This window comes from Salmo trutta, chromosome 27 (genome assembly GCF_901001165.1).
Source record: "Salmo trutta chromosome 27, fSalTru1.1, whole genome shotgun sequence".
Classification (NCBI taxonomy): Eukaryota; Metazoa; Chordata; class Actinopteri; order Salmoniformes; family Salmonidae; genus Salmo; species Salmo trutta.
In genome coordinates this window covers 4228569-4247270 of record NC_042983.1, presented here as the reverse complement: position 1 = coordinate 4247270, position 18702 = coordinate 4228569, and the positions used below count along the sequence as shown (strand labels likewise).

The 18702-nt window shown below is 41.9% G+C and overlaps 1 protein-coding gene across 1 annotated transcript in view; it reads left to right on the top strand.

The window, feature by feature from the left end:
• Positions 1-18702, top strand: part of col27a1b (collagen, type XXVII, alpha 1b) — a 144078-nt gene that overhangs the window by 34583 nt on the left and 90793 nt on the right. Inside the window, exons 5-7 of the mRNA XM_029716360.1 lie at positions 6487-6540; positions 12043-12096; positions 12474-12527. Of these exons, the coding sequence (XP_029572220.1) occupies positions 6487-6540; positions 12043-12096; positions 12474-12527 (162 nt within the window). The remainder of the gene's footprint in view (positions 1-6486; positions 6541-12042; positions 12097-12473; positions 12528-18702) is intronic.

Genomic DNA, 18702 nt, shown 5'->3' with positions numbered 1-18702 from the left:
TTATGAAAACTGTTTTCACAGGACTGTAGCAAGTAGTGAAACCTAAGCTTTAGAAGCCCTTGACCTCATTTGACCTTTCACCTTTGACACAGAGACGTGATATGTAATCTAGCAACCGTCGCTCAACACACAGGGAGTGAGCACACGTGAGCCGTCTAGACGTATAACTATCCCCCATTTATCTTCACAGCTCAGCTTCTGTAGTAGCGTTGGTGGCAGTCGGTGCTGTGTGAACGTGAGCAAACTCACTAGCTTGCTAGCTCACTAAGCGCTATCTCTTCTTGACAGAGAGGTGCCATGTCTGACTGTGGGTAGACAGTCTCACCACCTCCACCACTACCTCCTCCACCTCTTCCTCTTCAGACACGTGATAGCATCACACCTGCGTTCCTCAGCCCAGTCGTCAAGCCTGCGGGCGGCTAGCCGGCTAGCGCTCAAAGAAAGCCCTGCCTGAGGAGGATATCACCCAGCCCTATAGGGAAAGGCCTGGTGCCTGGGCCGCAGTCAAAGGAGGCTTTGTGGTAGGGAACTGACCCTCAGTGCAGTGCAGGCAGCAGGGGCAGTGTAAAGGCGGTATATTGTGTAGTTCAGTAGCTAGCAGTGCAGTAGCTGCAGTAGGCCTTGAATGGAGTGAGGGAAGGGCATTAGCATGATTGCTAATTGAATTATTACGCTCGCTGTGTCATGAAGAAAAGACTAGAAAGGAAAGTGAAACTGAGTGTAGTGAAGCCTGATAGTGTCACTGAAGAGGATGTCAAAATGATTGTTCCTGGGTCCAAATCAGGACTTTGCTGTTCTTTCCAAGGGGAGCTGCCTATCAGTGGGTTCTGACAGAATTCTGATGCAGGTCAATCGTAGTGCCGTTCAGCACTGTACTTGCATTCCATTCACTGTTTATAACATTTTGGGTATTGTTTATACAGTACACACACATTGTATTCCAGGAAAAACCAACCACTGCAATATTAAGTTAACTGTATTTAACAGTTTCATTATGTTACTTCCTTGATGTCATTTCATGTGATCTAAACACTCGTGTTGTAGAGCACATTCGAGTGTTGAGAAGTCTGTTATCTGACTTCAAGTCATCTGGCTTCAGGCGTCATGTTTCTCTCCGATCCGTTTGGCCTCAGAGTGTGTTAGAATGTCTGTTCTGTATTAATGGGCTGTAAAACTGCTTTTAGCAGTGCAGACTCCCAAGTCTGGAACTCCCTCTCTCGCCATGTCAGAACCACACAATCGATACACATTTTCAAGTCCACACTAAAGACACACCTCTTCATACAGGCTTACCTGATTATCTGTTGTCTTAGCTTTTACTCTCTCTCTAATTCACTTCCCTGGTTAGCCTGTCATCTTGTTTAGTGTTCTCCATTTTTTATTCTGTCCTAATGTTTAGTGTACTTGTAATATACAGTGCATTCAGAAAGTATTCAGACCCCTTCACGTTTTCCACATTTTGTCACGTTACAGCCTTACTCTAAAATTGATTAAATAATACATTTTCCTCATCAATCTACATACAATACCCCATAATGACAAAGAAAAACAGGTTTTAAAAAATGAAACAAAATCAGAAATACCTTATTTACATAAGTATTCAGATCCTTTGCTATGAGACTCGAAATTGAGCTCAGGTGCATCCTGTTTCCATTGATCATCCTTGAGATGTTTTTACAACTTGATTGGAGTCCACCTGCTGGTAAATTCAATCGCTTGATTTGGAAAGACACACACCTGTCTATATAAGGTCCTACAGTTGACAGTGCATGTCAGAGCAAGAACCAAGCCATGAGATTGAAGGAATTGTCCGTAGAGCTCCGAGACAGTATTGTGTCCAGGCACAGCAAAACAAACAATTTAATACATTTTAGAATACGGCTGTAACGTAACAAAATGTGGGAAAAGTCAAGGAGTCTGAATACTTTCCGAATGCACTGTACTTACTTATTTTAATGTGTGATTGTATTGCTTTTCATCCTGCTGACTTTCTTGTGTATTTAAAGTGACTTTGGGTGTCTTGAAAAGCGCTTAAAATAAAATTATTATTAGTAAAGTATTATTATTATTAGAGACTATAACACTACGCGTCATCCCTGTAAAAATCTTTGGTCCACATTGTAAACCTGGCCAGGCCCAGGCCAGGGTGAGAGAGTCAGGTGTGTTTGTGTGTACACGTGTGTGTATGGGTGTGTGTGCATGTGATGAATGTGTTAGGCATGAGCTGATGTGTGAGTGTGTGTGTGATGTACACACTCAGGGCAGAGGTCTTCCCTTGTATGCAAGCCAAAGGCCTCTTTTTACAGGGATCACTGCAAATACTATCAGGACTCAGGGGAGAACAGAGGACCACTCCTCCCATGTCAGGCCACACACTGCATGGCTGAAGGATAGACTGAATAATTCTTCTCATACCTCCATCAGAGTAATTTATCTCTACCTTCTGATTACTTGCACGATGTGTAAACTAATCTGTTACTTTCTGCATGTGTGTCTACTTCTAACGATATTGTCTCTCCACCATTCTCTCTCTCTGTCTTCTCGCTCTCTCTGTATCTCTCTCCACCCTTCTCTTTCTCTTTCTTTCTCTCTCTCTCTCTCTCTCTCTCTCTCGTCCTCCCTCCCTGCCTCACTCCCTTTCTTTACCCTCTTTGTATTTGGAGATAATGATTTCCATATGTTTTAATAATATCCAGCTAATGCAAATCCAGTGAGATGCACTGAATGGTTGAATAGAGAAAATCTGTAGATGAGCTTCTGGTAAGTGTCTCCATATGTCCAGCCAGTGTGCTGTGTGCAACTATTGTGCTGGGACTGGGGCTAAGGGGACAGGGCAGCATGTGGAGGAGAGAGTGAGCTGCTGCCTTTTCTGTAGGCTGATAATAAAGCACAGATAATAACAGAGACTGAGACAGGCGGGATTACTAAACCACACACTTGCACTTGGCCATTCCCTGTCTCTCCACTGTCTTTTTGTGTTTTGTCAGTCCCTCGTCAGTCTCTCCTCTGTCTCTCCTCATCCTCTGGATGTGGTTGAAGTGAATTCCCCATATCTCTTCTCTCCTCCACAAAGGAAACCTGGGGAGTCAGAGGGTTTTGTTTTCAAGAATGCTTTTAGCTCATTTCTTTTCATGTACAACTAAAATAAACACATTTAAGTCTTAACTTCAACTGTCACCATCCCTGTCACCAGAGGTGTTTGTGATGGACATAACCCCAGCACGTCCAAAGTTGTCTAAACTCAGCAGTTAATCTCTCTCCAACATAATTTAATATTTACTTTTTTATCAGGCTACTCACAAGACACCTTCACTATGCTATTTTCCAAAGGGTCCTATCTAGGGCTGTGGCGGTCACAAAATGTTGTCAGCTGGTGATTGTCAAGCAAATAACTGTCAGTCTCACGGTAATTAACATTAATTAACATAAACACATCTAGCATCTCCTGGCTTCCACACAATCAACTGATGCATACCTTTGGAACATCTACATTTTAAAAAGTCTAATAAATCCATGTAATATAGCCTACACCTTCCCATTAAATTCATTATTTATTTTAGACAGGTCTAAAGAAGCATGACATTAAGAATATGTAGTCAATTTCAGAAGAACAGAATAGGATACTCTGAGTTGTCCTTATGTTAGGTCCTGATGCGGCTATGCCAAATGGCAGTGGGCTACACTAGTTCATTTAGCAGACAAGATTTGCTTAGAATTCTGTGGCATTATTTTATAGTATGAAGAATAAAATTTAACAAAGCTGAATAAAATAGAAAGGATATTTGAGGGAGTGCACACGTGGCTATTCTGTGTTGAACGGTTAATAAAGAAATAGGTATTCGTAAAGGCTTAATTTAGAGTTATTAATGTAACTTTAGTTGTTCTACAAACGTTGGGCTATATATTTTGATTTTTAATACATTGTAAGGCTGCATGATGCGACTCTAATGATGATTTGAAAAAGTTGCTTGAGCTCTGCTTTGTTTTTTGTGCAGGCTGTACACACTACATCAGTAAATTGACAACCACTTCATAATGCCAAGAATATCATGGCGAAATACCCTTTGTGTGGCTGTAATGCACCCTAAAAACATCCATGCCTTTTGCGGCCAGTGGCCGATGTGCGCTTCTCCCTGAGCGCTGCACGTTCCATCACGTGATCGGGTCTTTCTCACAGGCTAAAAGTGAAGACAGACACATCGGGGATGCAACTGTGCGCACCCTTATCCAATTCGAGGTGCATGTTGAAAATATTGGAAAAACTGTCCACATTTACTTTTCGTCACCCAACAATATGAGTAGGCCTAACGAACAGCAAAAGCACTAGCCTATGTCAATCTGCAATCCCACATAGTACAAAGGTCAACCTATTCTATTCTGTGCGAGAAAAAAATATTCCAAATATAGTCTGGGACAGTTGTGGGAATGCGATCCCAAATTAATACAATCACTAGCATCCCAAAAACTTTTTTACGCAATGTGGCTGACTCAACAGATCAGAACGTTTAGCTTAAAATGTTGATAAACTATTAGGCAATTTCTTCACATTATAAGCACAGCAATGCGCACATGGCAGTAGGCTATGAGCGTGAATGTTCCATTAGCAGAAAACACCATTATCAAAAGTGACCGCGAATGCAATTATGCAATTATGCAATTATGCATAGTCCTCATTTGGACTAATCTTCCAAGAGTCCTTAAACATTAAAATACAATTTATAATAAGATCACTGACATATTGACCAGATAAATACTCTTAACAGTCTAAAAAGATAGATTGATTCCTTCATCTACCATACTCCCGCACAACCTTCCAATTTATTATATTTAAATGGTTCTAAAGTATTGTTTGAATGTATATATTGAAAGGTTTCTGGTTTGCTCAGATAAATTATTACATTTCTTTAATGCTCTAAATCGAAATGTAATGCTTTAATTATAAAGGTGCATTTTTATATTGAAAATTATCTTCCCCAAAATTGAAACTCGCACACTGCTTATGTATGCCAGTTAGGCTCTACACGCTTTGTAAAGCGTATTAATGTGCTTCATTTTAAGACGTTATTTGGCCACTTTAGTTGTGATACAAACCTTATGAAACATATAGGCCTATGGGCTAGGCTACATTAAGGGTGCAACTATGATTTGAAAAAGTCACAAAAAAAGGCATTGTCTCTTATGCTGGGCATCATTGTCAAGTGATAATATATAATTCACAAGTGATAGGCTAATATTGTCACCCATCAGACCATTCTTCATTTAATCTTGTCTTTACATATACTAAATAATATATGAGTTATAATTTGTTTTGATTTTGAATGGACCATTATTATCAGGGTCAGCAGGGAAAAAAATACATGTCATCTATGCACTTAAATAGCAAATGGAGGACGCTTTCCACCATGGTTTATTTTCATGCAAGCCACGTAGGCTATACTCCTGTTGTAAATAAGCAATGTTCTTAATATTAGGAAAGTTGAGAAAGAAATATAGTAGGCCTAGCCTATAGAAAGCTGATCCTCCTATTTTTAGTAGAGGCCATTACTCTGTTTTCTTGTGCAATTGCATAGCCTATTGAAATGTTGCGCAACGTGAGCTCATGGGCTCTCATGAAGTGTTTGATTCGATTTTCAAAATACATTTGCATTGATGTCAGAGTGATTAGAGGGACAATAGAGTGCTGAGTACCAGGCAGTTAGCAAGTTTGGTAGGCTACTAATGACCATCACCAGCATCAGAGCTTGGAGAAGCCTAATTACCGTGAATTTGATTTCCTTCATGACTCTTGACTGCCGGTGTGGCGGTAATACGGTGACCGCACAGCCCTAGTCTTATCGGTCCCTGTCCCTGTTGAATGGGGCCGACATGGTTAGTTTGGAATTTATGTTCTGTTTCCCCAAAAGGACTTATCCTACCATTAATCACCGGTGGATTTATATCTGGTTGTTATGTTTAGTTTGTCCCCTGCTAAAACATTTGGCAGGCCTTGTCCAAAAGGTGTATACATGTACCCACAGTTTGTGGTACAACTTCTGTAAGAGAGACAGAGTATCCACTGTGACTATAGGAATGGGTGACTGGCCTTGCCTTCACTCTGCTCTGTGAGCCTCTGGGATGCTGGTGGAAAAGTGATGAGGAAAATCACATCCATATGTCATAACTCAGACAGGCAGGCCGGCAGGCAGGCCGGCAGGCAGGCAGGCAGGCAGGCAGGCAGGCAGGCAGGCAGGCAGGCAGAGAAACAGTCAGACAGACAGACAGAAATACAAAAAGACAGGCATTGGCATATGGCCCACAGAGCACCTACAGAAACACACACAGAGAGAGAGAGAGAGCTCAGCTCTGACCAGAGAGTGGAAACTCCACACGCGGTAACATTACTCAGACAGTGATTCCAGTGACTCCTTTGAAACAAATGTGTGGTTGATGAACCCGTTTTCTCCTTAATCTTAATTTTCCTCAACATTGTGTCTTCCTGTTTTGCAGGGTCCTCCTGGTCCCCATGGAAACCCTGGTCGCCCCGGACCCCCTGGACTCAAGGTATGTATTTATTAGATTGGGACAATATTAGAGGGACAATATAGAGACTGATATAAGTGATAGTGTATGGGTGAGAATGAATAGTTTCTCTCTTTTGGGTTCTCACCATGCTCTAAGATTGTCTGGAGAGCTTGGTAATGTACAGTCACCTCCAAAATAATTGGCACCCTTGATAAAGATGAGCAAAAAAGACTATAAAATAAATAATATAAATACTGAGCTGTATTGTATGCTAAAATAAATGTGGAAATTATATTATTTTATACTAATACATATGCGAGGAGAAAAAGATTTAGTTTAACAAGTTTTATATATATATATATATATATATATATATATATATATATATATAAAAATATATATATATATATATTTTTTTTATTAAGATAGTGGTTAAAATTATTATCCGGCACCCTCCCATTGCGACTTGTTGAACAAAATAATTTTCTCTTAGCAATTGTATTAGTATAAAAGAAGATATAACATTTTTTGGGGAGCATACAATATAGCTCAGCATTTGTATTTAAGCAATAAGGCACGCGAGGCAGTGCTCTATTACCTCTTTTCAGAAAAATTTTATTTTAATAAGTAAATTCACACTATTTTAATCTTCCACTAGAATATATAGTCCGGACAAAAATCTGGTTGGTCATGTTGCTACAGACGCAACCCAGTCGTTAATTATTTTTACATACAGTTGAAGTCAGAAGTTACATGCACCTTAGCCAAATACATTTAAACTCGGTTTTTCACAATTCCTGACATTTAATCCTATTAAAAATTCCCTGTCTTAGGTCAGTTAGGATCACCACTTTATTTTAAGAATGTGAAATGTCAGAATAATAGTAGAGAGAATAGTTTATTTCAGCTTTATTTATTTCATCACATTCCCAGTGGGTCAGAGGTTTACATACAAACTTTTACATACAAACCTCAATTAGTATTTGGTAGCATTGCCTTTAAATTGTTTAACTTGGATCAAACATTTTGGGTAGCCTTCCACAAGCTTCCCACAATAGGTTGGGTGAATTTTGGCCCATTCCTCCTGACAGAGCTGATGTAACTGAGTCAGGTTTGTAGGCCTCCTTGCTCGCACACACGTTTTCAGTTCTGCCCAGGTTATGTTGATATAGGACTCGTTTTACTGTGGATATAGACACTTTGGTACCTGTTTCCTCCAGCATCTTCACACGGTCCTTTGCTGTTGTTCTGGGATTGATTTGCACCAAAGTACGTTCATCTCTAGGAGACAGAACGTGTCTCCTTCCTGAGTGGTATGGCGGCTGCGTGGTCCCACGGTGTTTATGCTTGCGTACTATTGTTTGTACAGATGAACGTGCTACCTTCAGGCACTTGGAAATTGCTCCCAAGGATGAACGAGACTTGTGGAGGTCTACAATTTATTTTCTGAGGTCTTGGCTGATTTCTTTGGATTTTCCCATGATGTCAAGCAAAGAGGAACTGAGTTTGGAGGTAGGCCTTGAAATACATCCACAGGTACACCTCCAATTGACTCAAATTATGTTAATTAGCCTATCAGAAGCTTCTAAAGCCATGACATCATTTTATGGAATTTTACAAGCAAAGAGGAACTGAGTTTGGAGGTAGGCCTTGAAATATATCCACAGGTACACCTCCAATTGACTCAAATTATGTCAATTAGCCTATTAGAAGCTTCTAAAGCCATGACATCATTTTATGGAATTTTACAAGCTGTTTACAAGGTACAGTCAAATTAGTGTAAACTTTTGACCCACTGGAATTGTGATACAGGGAATTATAAGTGAAATAATCTGTCTTTAAACAATTGTTGGAAAGATTACTTGTGTCATGCACAAAGTAGATGTCCTAACCGACTTGCCAAAACTATAGTTGATAACAATCAATTTGTGGAGTGGTTGAAAAACGAGTTTTAATGACTCCAACCTTAGTGTATGTAAACTTCCGACTTCAACTGTAGGTGCTATGCAAAGGACTGGTCACAGATAGAACAATAAGGTTTAGTAATAAAAATCTTTGGACTGGTTGTCCGTTCTATACAAATCGGTTGCTATGCAGGCTGGATAAAGTTCTTATCACTTGCGCTAGCCAACTTCAGTTAACTCAGTCACGTCATACATTGAACCTGGAATGACGGTACACTAGCTGCATTTTTGTTTGTTTGAGATTTTTTTCTATTGGCATTTACTTGGATATGTCCATGATAATGACGTTGATGTGTGATTTCGACTGGCTCAGAATAAGTTGTCTCGTCTGTGCAATGTTCAATCTATGTATGGTACTACAGAGAACGAAGTTCAAAAGTGAAACATTGTTTCCGAGGTCGGACAGGCAGACAGCGAGGCATACAGTATATTAACCCTGGCTGTACCAAACTAATTGCTAGGCTGGAAGCAAGGGGAATTAATGTGCGAGTTGAGATAAATACAAGAGACTATTCGGACAGCAACATGAACATGATATTCTTATGGAGTCACAGTTATCATTTTCAGATGGAACTGTTCGCAGACAAACTGTAGGTGTGTCTGTGATGGCCAATACTGCACGGCTTGGAACGCTGCTCGTCCAAGCAGCATCCAGGATCCAAACAACCAGTTTTATAATATCGTTTGCTCATTTTTATCAAGGGTGCCAATACATTCGGAGGTTACTGTACTTGAATGACATCTTTGAATGTCCCTGGCATGTATAGCTAATGTATAGTTAATGTATAGATAGTGTATAGATTGTTAAAATTCACTACATGTACACCCAGATCACTCATAAAACATAGCCTACTTTTCCACACTCTCTGAATCTTTGATGGATGGATAACTGCAAGACTATTGACTGTGTTTTATGAATTCACAAGTAATAAGTTACTAAACTAGAATGGAAACATTTTCATGTTATTATTCCATCCTTAATCCTTATGGGCACATTGAATTTCAACTGGTGTTTTTTCCACTCCATGTTCACAATAGTAAAACGTAATCGATACCAGCCTTTGACTAGAGCCCGTGTTCATACCACCATAACTCTTATTTATGTGTTAGAATGGAAAAAGAGAAAGCGAGGGAGAAGGAGAGAGAGCGATACAGAGAGACAGAAAGACAGTTAGAGAAAGTGGGAGAGCGAGACGAACATAGAGAAAGAGAGAGAGGCAGAGAGAGAGAGAGAGAGAGAGATGTACATTGTTACATCATGTCAATAAAGCAAATTTAATTGAATTGAAATTGAATTGAGATTGAGATTGAAAGAGAGGGAGAGAGAAAGAGAGAAAGAGGATATAGCGAGTAGTAGTTGAGCTGGCGTGTCACCAAATGTAGTCCATCTCACTTTGACCTACTGTATATACACGCAACTTTTGAAAGATGGAAAAAGCTCATTTGTGTGCAACCCCTGTCCCTTTTGACACAACCCCAGTGCAATTACCCAGTATGTGGTCTTGTCCTCTTAGAACTGTGCCCGTGACAGATCTGATAAAGACAGTGAGAGGGAGAAAGCAGACTTTTGTAGATTTTAAGACAAACAATTAAATAACTTATTTTTTATTTACAATTGGCCCTCAAGTGTAAATAAACTACTTCACTTGTTTTACATTTCCTCTCCGATAAAAGAGAGTGATGGACGGTGAAATCCTACAATGTTCCTGAGTGTAGATGTTGGCACCAGTTACAACCTCCTTTCCCTAGTCCTGTCCAGGTGAGGCTGGTCTGGAGGATATTTAAAGAAAGACCTTGGTAGTGTCCCAATTGGCACCCTATTGCCTTTTGACCAGGGCTCATAGGGCTCTGGTCAAAAGTAGTGCACTACAAGGGTAATAGAGTGCTGTTTGGGACACATACCCTTTTCATGCCAAGTTGGGGCTTATATGAAAATGTTGAATTTAATGGTGCAATGAAGGTGATAATGGAGAAGCCTATATTTCCACCATCAATAACCTTGTAGAATAATTGTATTATTTTGTGTCCGTTTATGCCTTTTCACAGTTTTAGAACCAACAGGAGCGTGACTGTTAACTAGAATACCTGCTGAAATAGGCCTGGTGCATTCAGAGGTGGAGATGTAAATTGCTCCCCAACCTTTTTTTTATTGTAGGCACACAGGCAAAAGTCGTTAACTGCAGGAGAGCATTCATAAAAGTTACTCACATACAGTGTTTGTTCAGAAGCCCAGTGTTTGTAAAATAATTTCCCTTTGATCCAATTCCTTTGAACAAACATATTTTACAGCTGGTTGCAAATGTTTCTGTGTTAATCCTTGAATGGCCCCGTTAACATGTGATGTAGGTTGTTTTCCTTTCCACCTGACTTGACCAGTAAAAACTCTGGGCCCTACTTATAAATTAAAGGTCATTACGAGGGCCCCCACAAGGGTCCTGGCTTTATATATGATTGAGGCCATAGATTAATAGTGTCCGACGTCTTTATGGTACAGTAGTAAGATTTAAAAGGAAGCACTTCCCAGTTCCGTGGAGTACAGCAGCAGTCAGACAACATCCCACTGCTGCCTGAAAAGGACAAGGAATGTGCCTGGTCAGTCCCAATGGCTTTTCAGAGGCTTGCTGTAAACTAAAATATTAATGGACTCTGTCTTGTGTAAATACAACTGCTACTATTGTGTGTGAACCCATTCCCTCCCTTACACTGCATGCAAGCATGTATACTGTAATGCTCCACCTTTGTGTGTGTCATAGGCGTCGATGAACGGTGACCAAAATGCAGCGTGTATAGTGCTCATCTTTCTTCTTTATTTGAAAGAACACTCAAAACAAAATAAACAGACGGCGAAACAGTTCCATAAGGCACACAGGCTATACAGAAAATAACCACCCACAAAAAAACAGCCTGCCTAAGTATGGCTTCCAATCAGAGACAACGAAAGACACCTGCCTCTGATTGGAAGCCATACCTGGCCACACATAGAAAAAGAAAAATAGAAATAGAAAACTAGAACCAAAATCCCCTAGAACCAAAAACCCTAAAACACACAAAACAAACACCCCCTGCCACGCTCTGACCATTCTACAATTACAAATGACCCGTTACTGGTCAGGGCGTGACAGTGTGATTAAACAGCATAGCTTTGCAGAGAATGTGTAAATGCACCATTACGTCAAGCTATTGTGTGTGTACCGGATCACTAACGTTGACCAACAGTGAGTACCGTAGGCCTTCATGTAAACTTTAGTGCTTGAGTTCTACATGCCATGGCAGAGAACATGTAAATAAAGCCATTATATTTAGACCTAACATTGACTCATAACATTGAGTAGGCTCTTTAAGTCTAGGTATAAGGGAGAAATCAACATCTGGGCTTTGCCAAAGCAGCTTGCACCAAAACGTATCAGCAATTAATATTATTGAGGGGAAGTTTCCGTCCTGAACCTTCTTTAAATATTTCAGAAATCTACATCTGTTCATTATTTGGAGACTAAGACATCATGAGAATCAGCAGAATCTGTCTAAACTAAACCATTTGTTTTTTTGCTCTCTCTGTCTCTGTGTGTGTGTGTTCAAGGGACGAAAAGGAGACCCTGGCCTTTCACCTGGCAGAGCACCAAAAGGAGAAAGAGTGAGCATCTTGTGTTTCATGGTTCACTGTGTCGTTCTCTGCAAAGGAGAGTGTAACACCGGATAAAGTAATAATACCGGATAATGTCATAATTCAATAATGTAATAAGTTATCTGTTACAGAGAATTTTGCTTCGGTCATAGAGAGTTACTCGAGAAAATGGAAACACGCTTTGCGATAACCCAATTCTTTCAATTGTCCGATATAACTTACTGTGCTATCTGTCTTAGCTGGCAGGCAGCAACTAAAGTAGCAGAGACATGTTCCATGACATCACCGGTTTTACATGTATTCGCTACTTTATAATTAGCCTGAGAATGAAGAGTATGAAGTTGACTTAACGGTATATACTGTATAACTCATTCTTATCTTTCTAGGGAGACCGTGGTGCTTCAGGACCCCCTGGACTGACTGGTCAAGTTAGCAGAAAGGTAGGAAACCACTTTCCCCTTAATCCTGCCACACATGATACTGTATGAATCAGATTCTTCGAATGAGTACAGAGGGCCACATTGAAGTGCACTAAATCATACGCTACACCCCAACCCTGCCTGCCCAGTCCTAAATCCCTATGAGCAGTGTTCAGCAGGAATTTCTCAAAAAGGACTGTTTAGGAGGACCCGAAGCCAATAGCATTTTTCTCACGGGATGTTTCTTCTCTTGTTTGGAGGGGAGCCTAACATAGTGCAGGCGTAGTAGTACTGTAAATTAGTGCACCTGTGTTCAGACAGACTCTTCTTCGGGCTCCCACTCTGGAATAGCTGGATTGGAATATACTAGCTGGGTTGTGACCTCATCGTCAATGCTTCCAACACGATGAGGGCGATTGAGGAGAGTCTTTTTTGGGCGGGAAGGATTTACAGTGGGAATCACATGCCGTGTAAAATACATGATGTAATTCCCTCTGACAATTGTTCTCAATACTCAGTAGTGTTCTGCTGAAATCTTAATGACATTTTGTTCTTTTTCATGTACTGTCTCAACTCAATTTACACACATCCTATTGCTAGTGTACATGCAGTATGTGTTCATCCATAAGTCATTGTCTTAAGATGCACTTCTGCGGGCTTCACTCCAGTCCTGGCCTTGCCCTGGGCCTGTAATACAGCTTAATCACTTACCATGGGAGACTATTACACACACTCAGGTGTGAAGAAGGAAAACTGCTCCGTGCCCACGTACACATACTCATCATGCAGTGACAAGCACGCACGCAGGCACATGCATGAGTAGATACGCACACACATGCAACCACATACATAGACATGCACACACACACAAATGCACTCAGAAACACGCAGACACACACACACACGCACACACAGACACACACACACAGTATATTTCATGTTAGGGATACAGATATTTGTTGACTAATGGAAAACATAATTAGCTGTATGGATTTTTACAAGACTCAACATAAAACTTTACTTTAAACATCATTGCAAAAAATATTACATTCAAGTTACCTGATTGCCTTACAGCAAACACATGTTATTCATTACCAGAAAATACAATAAAAGCTGGTGGAAAAAGACTTGGAGACACTACATCTCCTAAATTACTGCTGGCAGGCAGTGATTCATGGTTATTCCACACATGGTCCACTGCCAGAGGGAGAAGAAATCTGTGAATGCAGGAAGAAACAGAAACTCTGAGTACAGTATAGCCAGGGGAACTTTAGGCCTCGAACCAACTGGTGCTGACCTGGGTTCAAATAGTATGTGTTTTCTTTCAGATACTTTGAGCCTATGGTTGAGTCTACCTGAAGTGACAGATGGCTGTACTATTTAACCTGAGGGCTGATCCGGTGCTAATTTAGAAGTTATCGCCGGCTCAGTAATGATCTGTTTAGCAACACACACAATCCTCATGTAGTCTGTTTTGGACACATTTGTACGAGAGCAGTAAAGTCTAAACCTGGCGTAACAACAATCTGTTACGTAATAGGACAAGCTGACGGTGAAAGACCATCTGGTCAAGGCTACAGTCAAGGTTGTTTCATTCACTCTAAAATAGACTCAGATCTGAATAGGGAAGAAGGGGGTCTCTTTCAGCTCGCTCTGTTGTCGCATCCTAAATGGCACCCTATTCCCCATTGCACTACTTTCTAAATGCCACCCTATTCCCTGTTGCACTACTTTTGACCAGAGCCTACATAGGGAATAGAGTGCCATTTGGAATGCAGCCTGTATGATGTGAGTAATGGAAAGAGGAGTTATGGGAACATAGCGGTTTCCATCAAAGAGGGAGGTGACTGACAGTTACTATGTATGTTTTAAATTGCATCATTGCTGGAATATAAAACGATAGTTTGTAAAGCAATGACAATCTCACACTTTTCATTTGTTGCAGTTAAATGGTGCATTTGTTACCTAAACATCTAGTCCCCTCCGCCCCCCTTGAAGTTGTACTCCATGCCCCTGTCCCTGGCAGAGCCTCTCCCTCGGTGGGAAACGTGTAAAAGATGTAATGGGCGAAGTTACTCTGCAGTCAGGGTTGTCTGGCAAATCAGAAGAGGCAGTCAGGCGGTGGGGAAACTGACACACAATGTAGAGCATCTGGACGGTTTTGGAGCTGTGTGTGTGTGTGTGTGTGTGTGTGTGTGTGTGTGTGTGTGTGTGTGTGTGTGTGTGTGTGTGTGTGTGTGTGTGTGTGTGTGTGCGTGCATGCTCGATCACATGGGTCTGGTCCTGGCCGACCCTGCTCTTTCCACAGCCAGCCCAGCCGTGATGGCATTGGCACGGTAGAATTATTTTTATTAGATACTAGGTATTTTTTCTCCTAGACTTTCCTCTCATATTCCCGACTATATGTAGGTGATGGTCTGATACATTTGGTGACTGGGCCTTGGTTAGGTTTCCTATTTCTTCAGGAGATGTTGATGTAGAGGTGTAATTTGTGCAAAATGACATTTTCTAATCCCTCTCACAGTGAATATTGAATAGTGGGGATGAAGGAGTTGAGAATATGAAACCAGTCTCTCATTTAAAATATATAAATCCAATGGAAAGAATATTTTCTGTCTGCTAAAGTTATTTTACTGCTTCATACAAGAGGGGTTATACAATACCTTACTGCGTTATAAGTATGCTGTTCCCAAAAAATAAAAATTCTAAAAAAGGTACATTCCAATGTATACCAACAGATGCAAAACTGGGCAAATGTTTGTAATAGGACCATGGATTACACATCCACTAGTCTAATAAATTAACTCATCTTGAATGAGAGAGTACCAATATTCCTCTCTGGAGCTGTGAGCCATGGCTATGTGCACGGGACTGCACATTCAGACACATGCTCACACACTGCTCCTCCTCTCCTCTGTCTCTCTGGCATGGACTCTCAGATCAGAGACTGCAGCATTTCCCTCCTTTTACTATACTCAGCTGTATGTCGCTGGCTCTGGAGCTCAGACGCATTCTTCCCCCCTTCCCTTGTCCATGGTTGTGCAGTGGCTCAGCCATGCCTTTTTACTCTGCTCCAGGGGGCTGGGTAGTGACGCCTTTATAGAACAGATTTCCAGAGTCCCAAATGGCAACCTATTCCCTTTGTAGTGCACTACTTTTGAGCTGGGCCCGTAGGGCTCCAGTCAAAAGTAGTGCACTATAAAGGGAATATAGTAGGGTACCATTTGGGACACAAACCAGGACTGCTGAGGCTGGGAAATTGTTATCTCTGTCTTCAAGTGCTGGCTGATTGGTTGCAGGGACTATTTGTAAAAAATTATAATAATTATAATAATAATCTGTTGGGCCTTCTGTTTAGAATCACCCGTTGAAGACAACGACTGGGCTTCATAGAAGTATCTCAACATCTCTGTATGTAAACTATGTGTCACATCTGCTCCTGCAACACCCTCTACTGCTATTCCTGTGTCTCCCTGACCTGCCGCCTCCTTCCCCAGTGCTCTTTCCGTCTCTCTCTCTGTGTGTGTGTGTGTGTGTTTGTGTGTGTGTGTGTGTGTGTGTGTGTGTGTGTGTGTGATTGTGTGGGCGGAGACAGGTGTCCTGGAGTCAGAGCAGATCCCCACCAGCTGCAATCTGTTCCATAATCAAGACCTCTACTAATACTCAGCCCTGCCACTTCCACGCTGCCAGATCGTAATCTCTGCTCAATCAGTCTACGTTTCTAGCAGTTTGTTACTATGCAGATCCTGTTGTGCCTGTTTTCCTTGCCTGACGCTGTTTTCCTCTCCGCTACAGTACTGCCTGCTCTGACTCTGGTCCCTGTCTCCAGTCCCACGTCTCGTCATCTTGCTACTCTGTCCTGGATTCCCCACTCTACTACTCCCTTGGATTCTCCTCCGGACCTGCTTACTCTGTCTCAACCCCTCTTGCTCCAGCCTCAGCCTCCGCACCTGGTTTCCATCAACCCGCCCGAGCTTCCCCTGACCTGCACTCCATCTTCCCCCTGTGTTTCAATAAATACCTTGGTTACTTTATCCCAGTCTCCTCGTCTGAGTCTGCTCTTGGGTTCCCTTGTTCCACTCCGCGTAACACTGTGGGACTTGGCAATGGTGGTGTTGGCATGCAGTGGTTTACTCAGTGTGGCTGCTGCTGCTGAAAGGCATGCTAATTAGCAGGAGCCTGCAGTGACAGCCACAGGCACAGCTGAAGGGGATACATTCACTCACACATGCACACATAACACACATGCTTGCACGCACGCATGCACACACACACACACACACACACACACACACACACACACACACACACACACACACACACACACACACACACACACACACACACACACACACACACACATACACACACACACACACACACACACACACACAGAGACACACAGACAGACACAAACACAGGGGATACACTCCTGTCTCTCTGTCTCCCCAGGAGTTTGTCAGCTAAGTACCTCAGGAGTCAGATATGCAGGTTCTGAAATAACAGAAGTGCCCTCAGTCTTGCTACTGCAGCTCATTGTTTCCAAACTGTCCCCTGATACACTGATTGACAGTTGGCCTCGGGGCATTTTCATACTACGGTTTATAGTATGTTTCTCAGAATAAGGTGTAAGTACCATCTAGTGTTAAAGCATGCCAAAGCCTTGTGCAGACTACTTATTGTCTAAAAGTATTGCACTTGTACACACTCTTAGAATTAGGGGTGACTTGAGGAACCCTGGAGTTCAAGAAACCATTGCAGTCACTGGGTTCATATTTGCACCTCTGGTTAGTTGAGGGGTTCTTGGAGGAACCTTTTTGCTGGCTCATGCGGAGCACTTTATTTTTCCGTTGGATTTGTTGCACTGCCAGACTCAGAAAAAGATGCAAATATGACGATGGCTTTATGCGATAGCAAGCAACTTGTACACAATTACACATCCCTATATGAGTACTATTTCAATAGCAATGTTGAGTAATACAACATTGTCTGTCAAGCCAAGCGGCAGGTAGCCTGGCGGATAGGAGCTTGGATCGAATCCCCGAGCTGACAAGTAAAAAATCTGTCGTTCTGCCCCTGAGCAAGGCAGTTAACCCACTGTTCTACAGGCACAGAAGATGGGGATGTCGATTAAGGCAGCCCTCCGCACCTCTCTGATTTAGAGAGGTTGGGTTAAATGCGGAAGGCAACTTGTACAACTGACTAAGTATCCCCCTTTCCCAATTATACTATATGACTTTAGCCTGTTTTAATTCCGAAAAGATTATTGTGATGGTAATGGCATTTGTTTATGAGGATAATTATTAGGTGTTGGCTTAGGTTGCTAGCTACAGTGCATTCGGAAAGTATTCAGACCACTTGACTTTTTCCACATTTTTGTTACGTTACAGCCTTATTCTAAAATGGATTCAACCGTTTTTTTGCCTCATCAATACCCCATAATGACAAAGAAAAACAGGTTTTTATTTAATTTAGAAAATTTATAAAGAAAAAAACAACTAAAATATCACATTTACATAGGTATTCAGACCCTTTACTCAGTACTTTGTTGAAGCACCTTTGGCAGCGATTACAGCCTCAGGTCTTCTTGTATTTGGGGATTTTCTCCCATTCTTCTCTGCAGATCCTCTCAACCTCTGTCAGGTTGGATGGGGAGCATCGCTGCACAGCTATTTTCAGGTCTCCCCAGAGATGTTCGATCGGGTTCAAGTCTGGGCTCTGGCTGGGCCGCTCAAGTACATTCAAAGACTTGTCCCGAAGCCGCTCCTGTGTTGTCTTGGCTGTGTGCTTAGGGCCGATGTCCTGTTGGAAGGTGAACCTTCGCAACAGTCTGAGGTCCTGAGTGCTCTGGAGCAGGTTTTCATTAAGGATCTCTCTGTACTTTGCTCCATTCATCTTTCCCTCTATCCTGACTAGTCTCCCAGTCCCTGAAAAACATCCCCGCAGCTTGATGCTGCCACCACTATGCTTCACTGTAGGGATGGTTCCAGGTTTCCTCCAGACGTGACGCTTGGGGTTCAGGCCAGAAAGTTCAATCTTGGTTTCAACAGACCAGAGAATCTTGTTTCTCATGGTCTGAGAGTCTTTAGGTGCCTTTTGGCAAACTCCAAGCGGGCTGTCATGTGCCTTTTACTGAGGAGTGGCTTCCGTCTGGCCACTCTATCAGAAAAGCCTGATGGGTGGAGTGCTGCAGAGA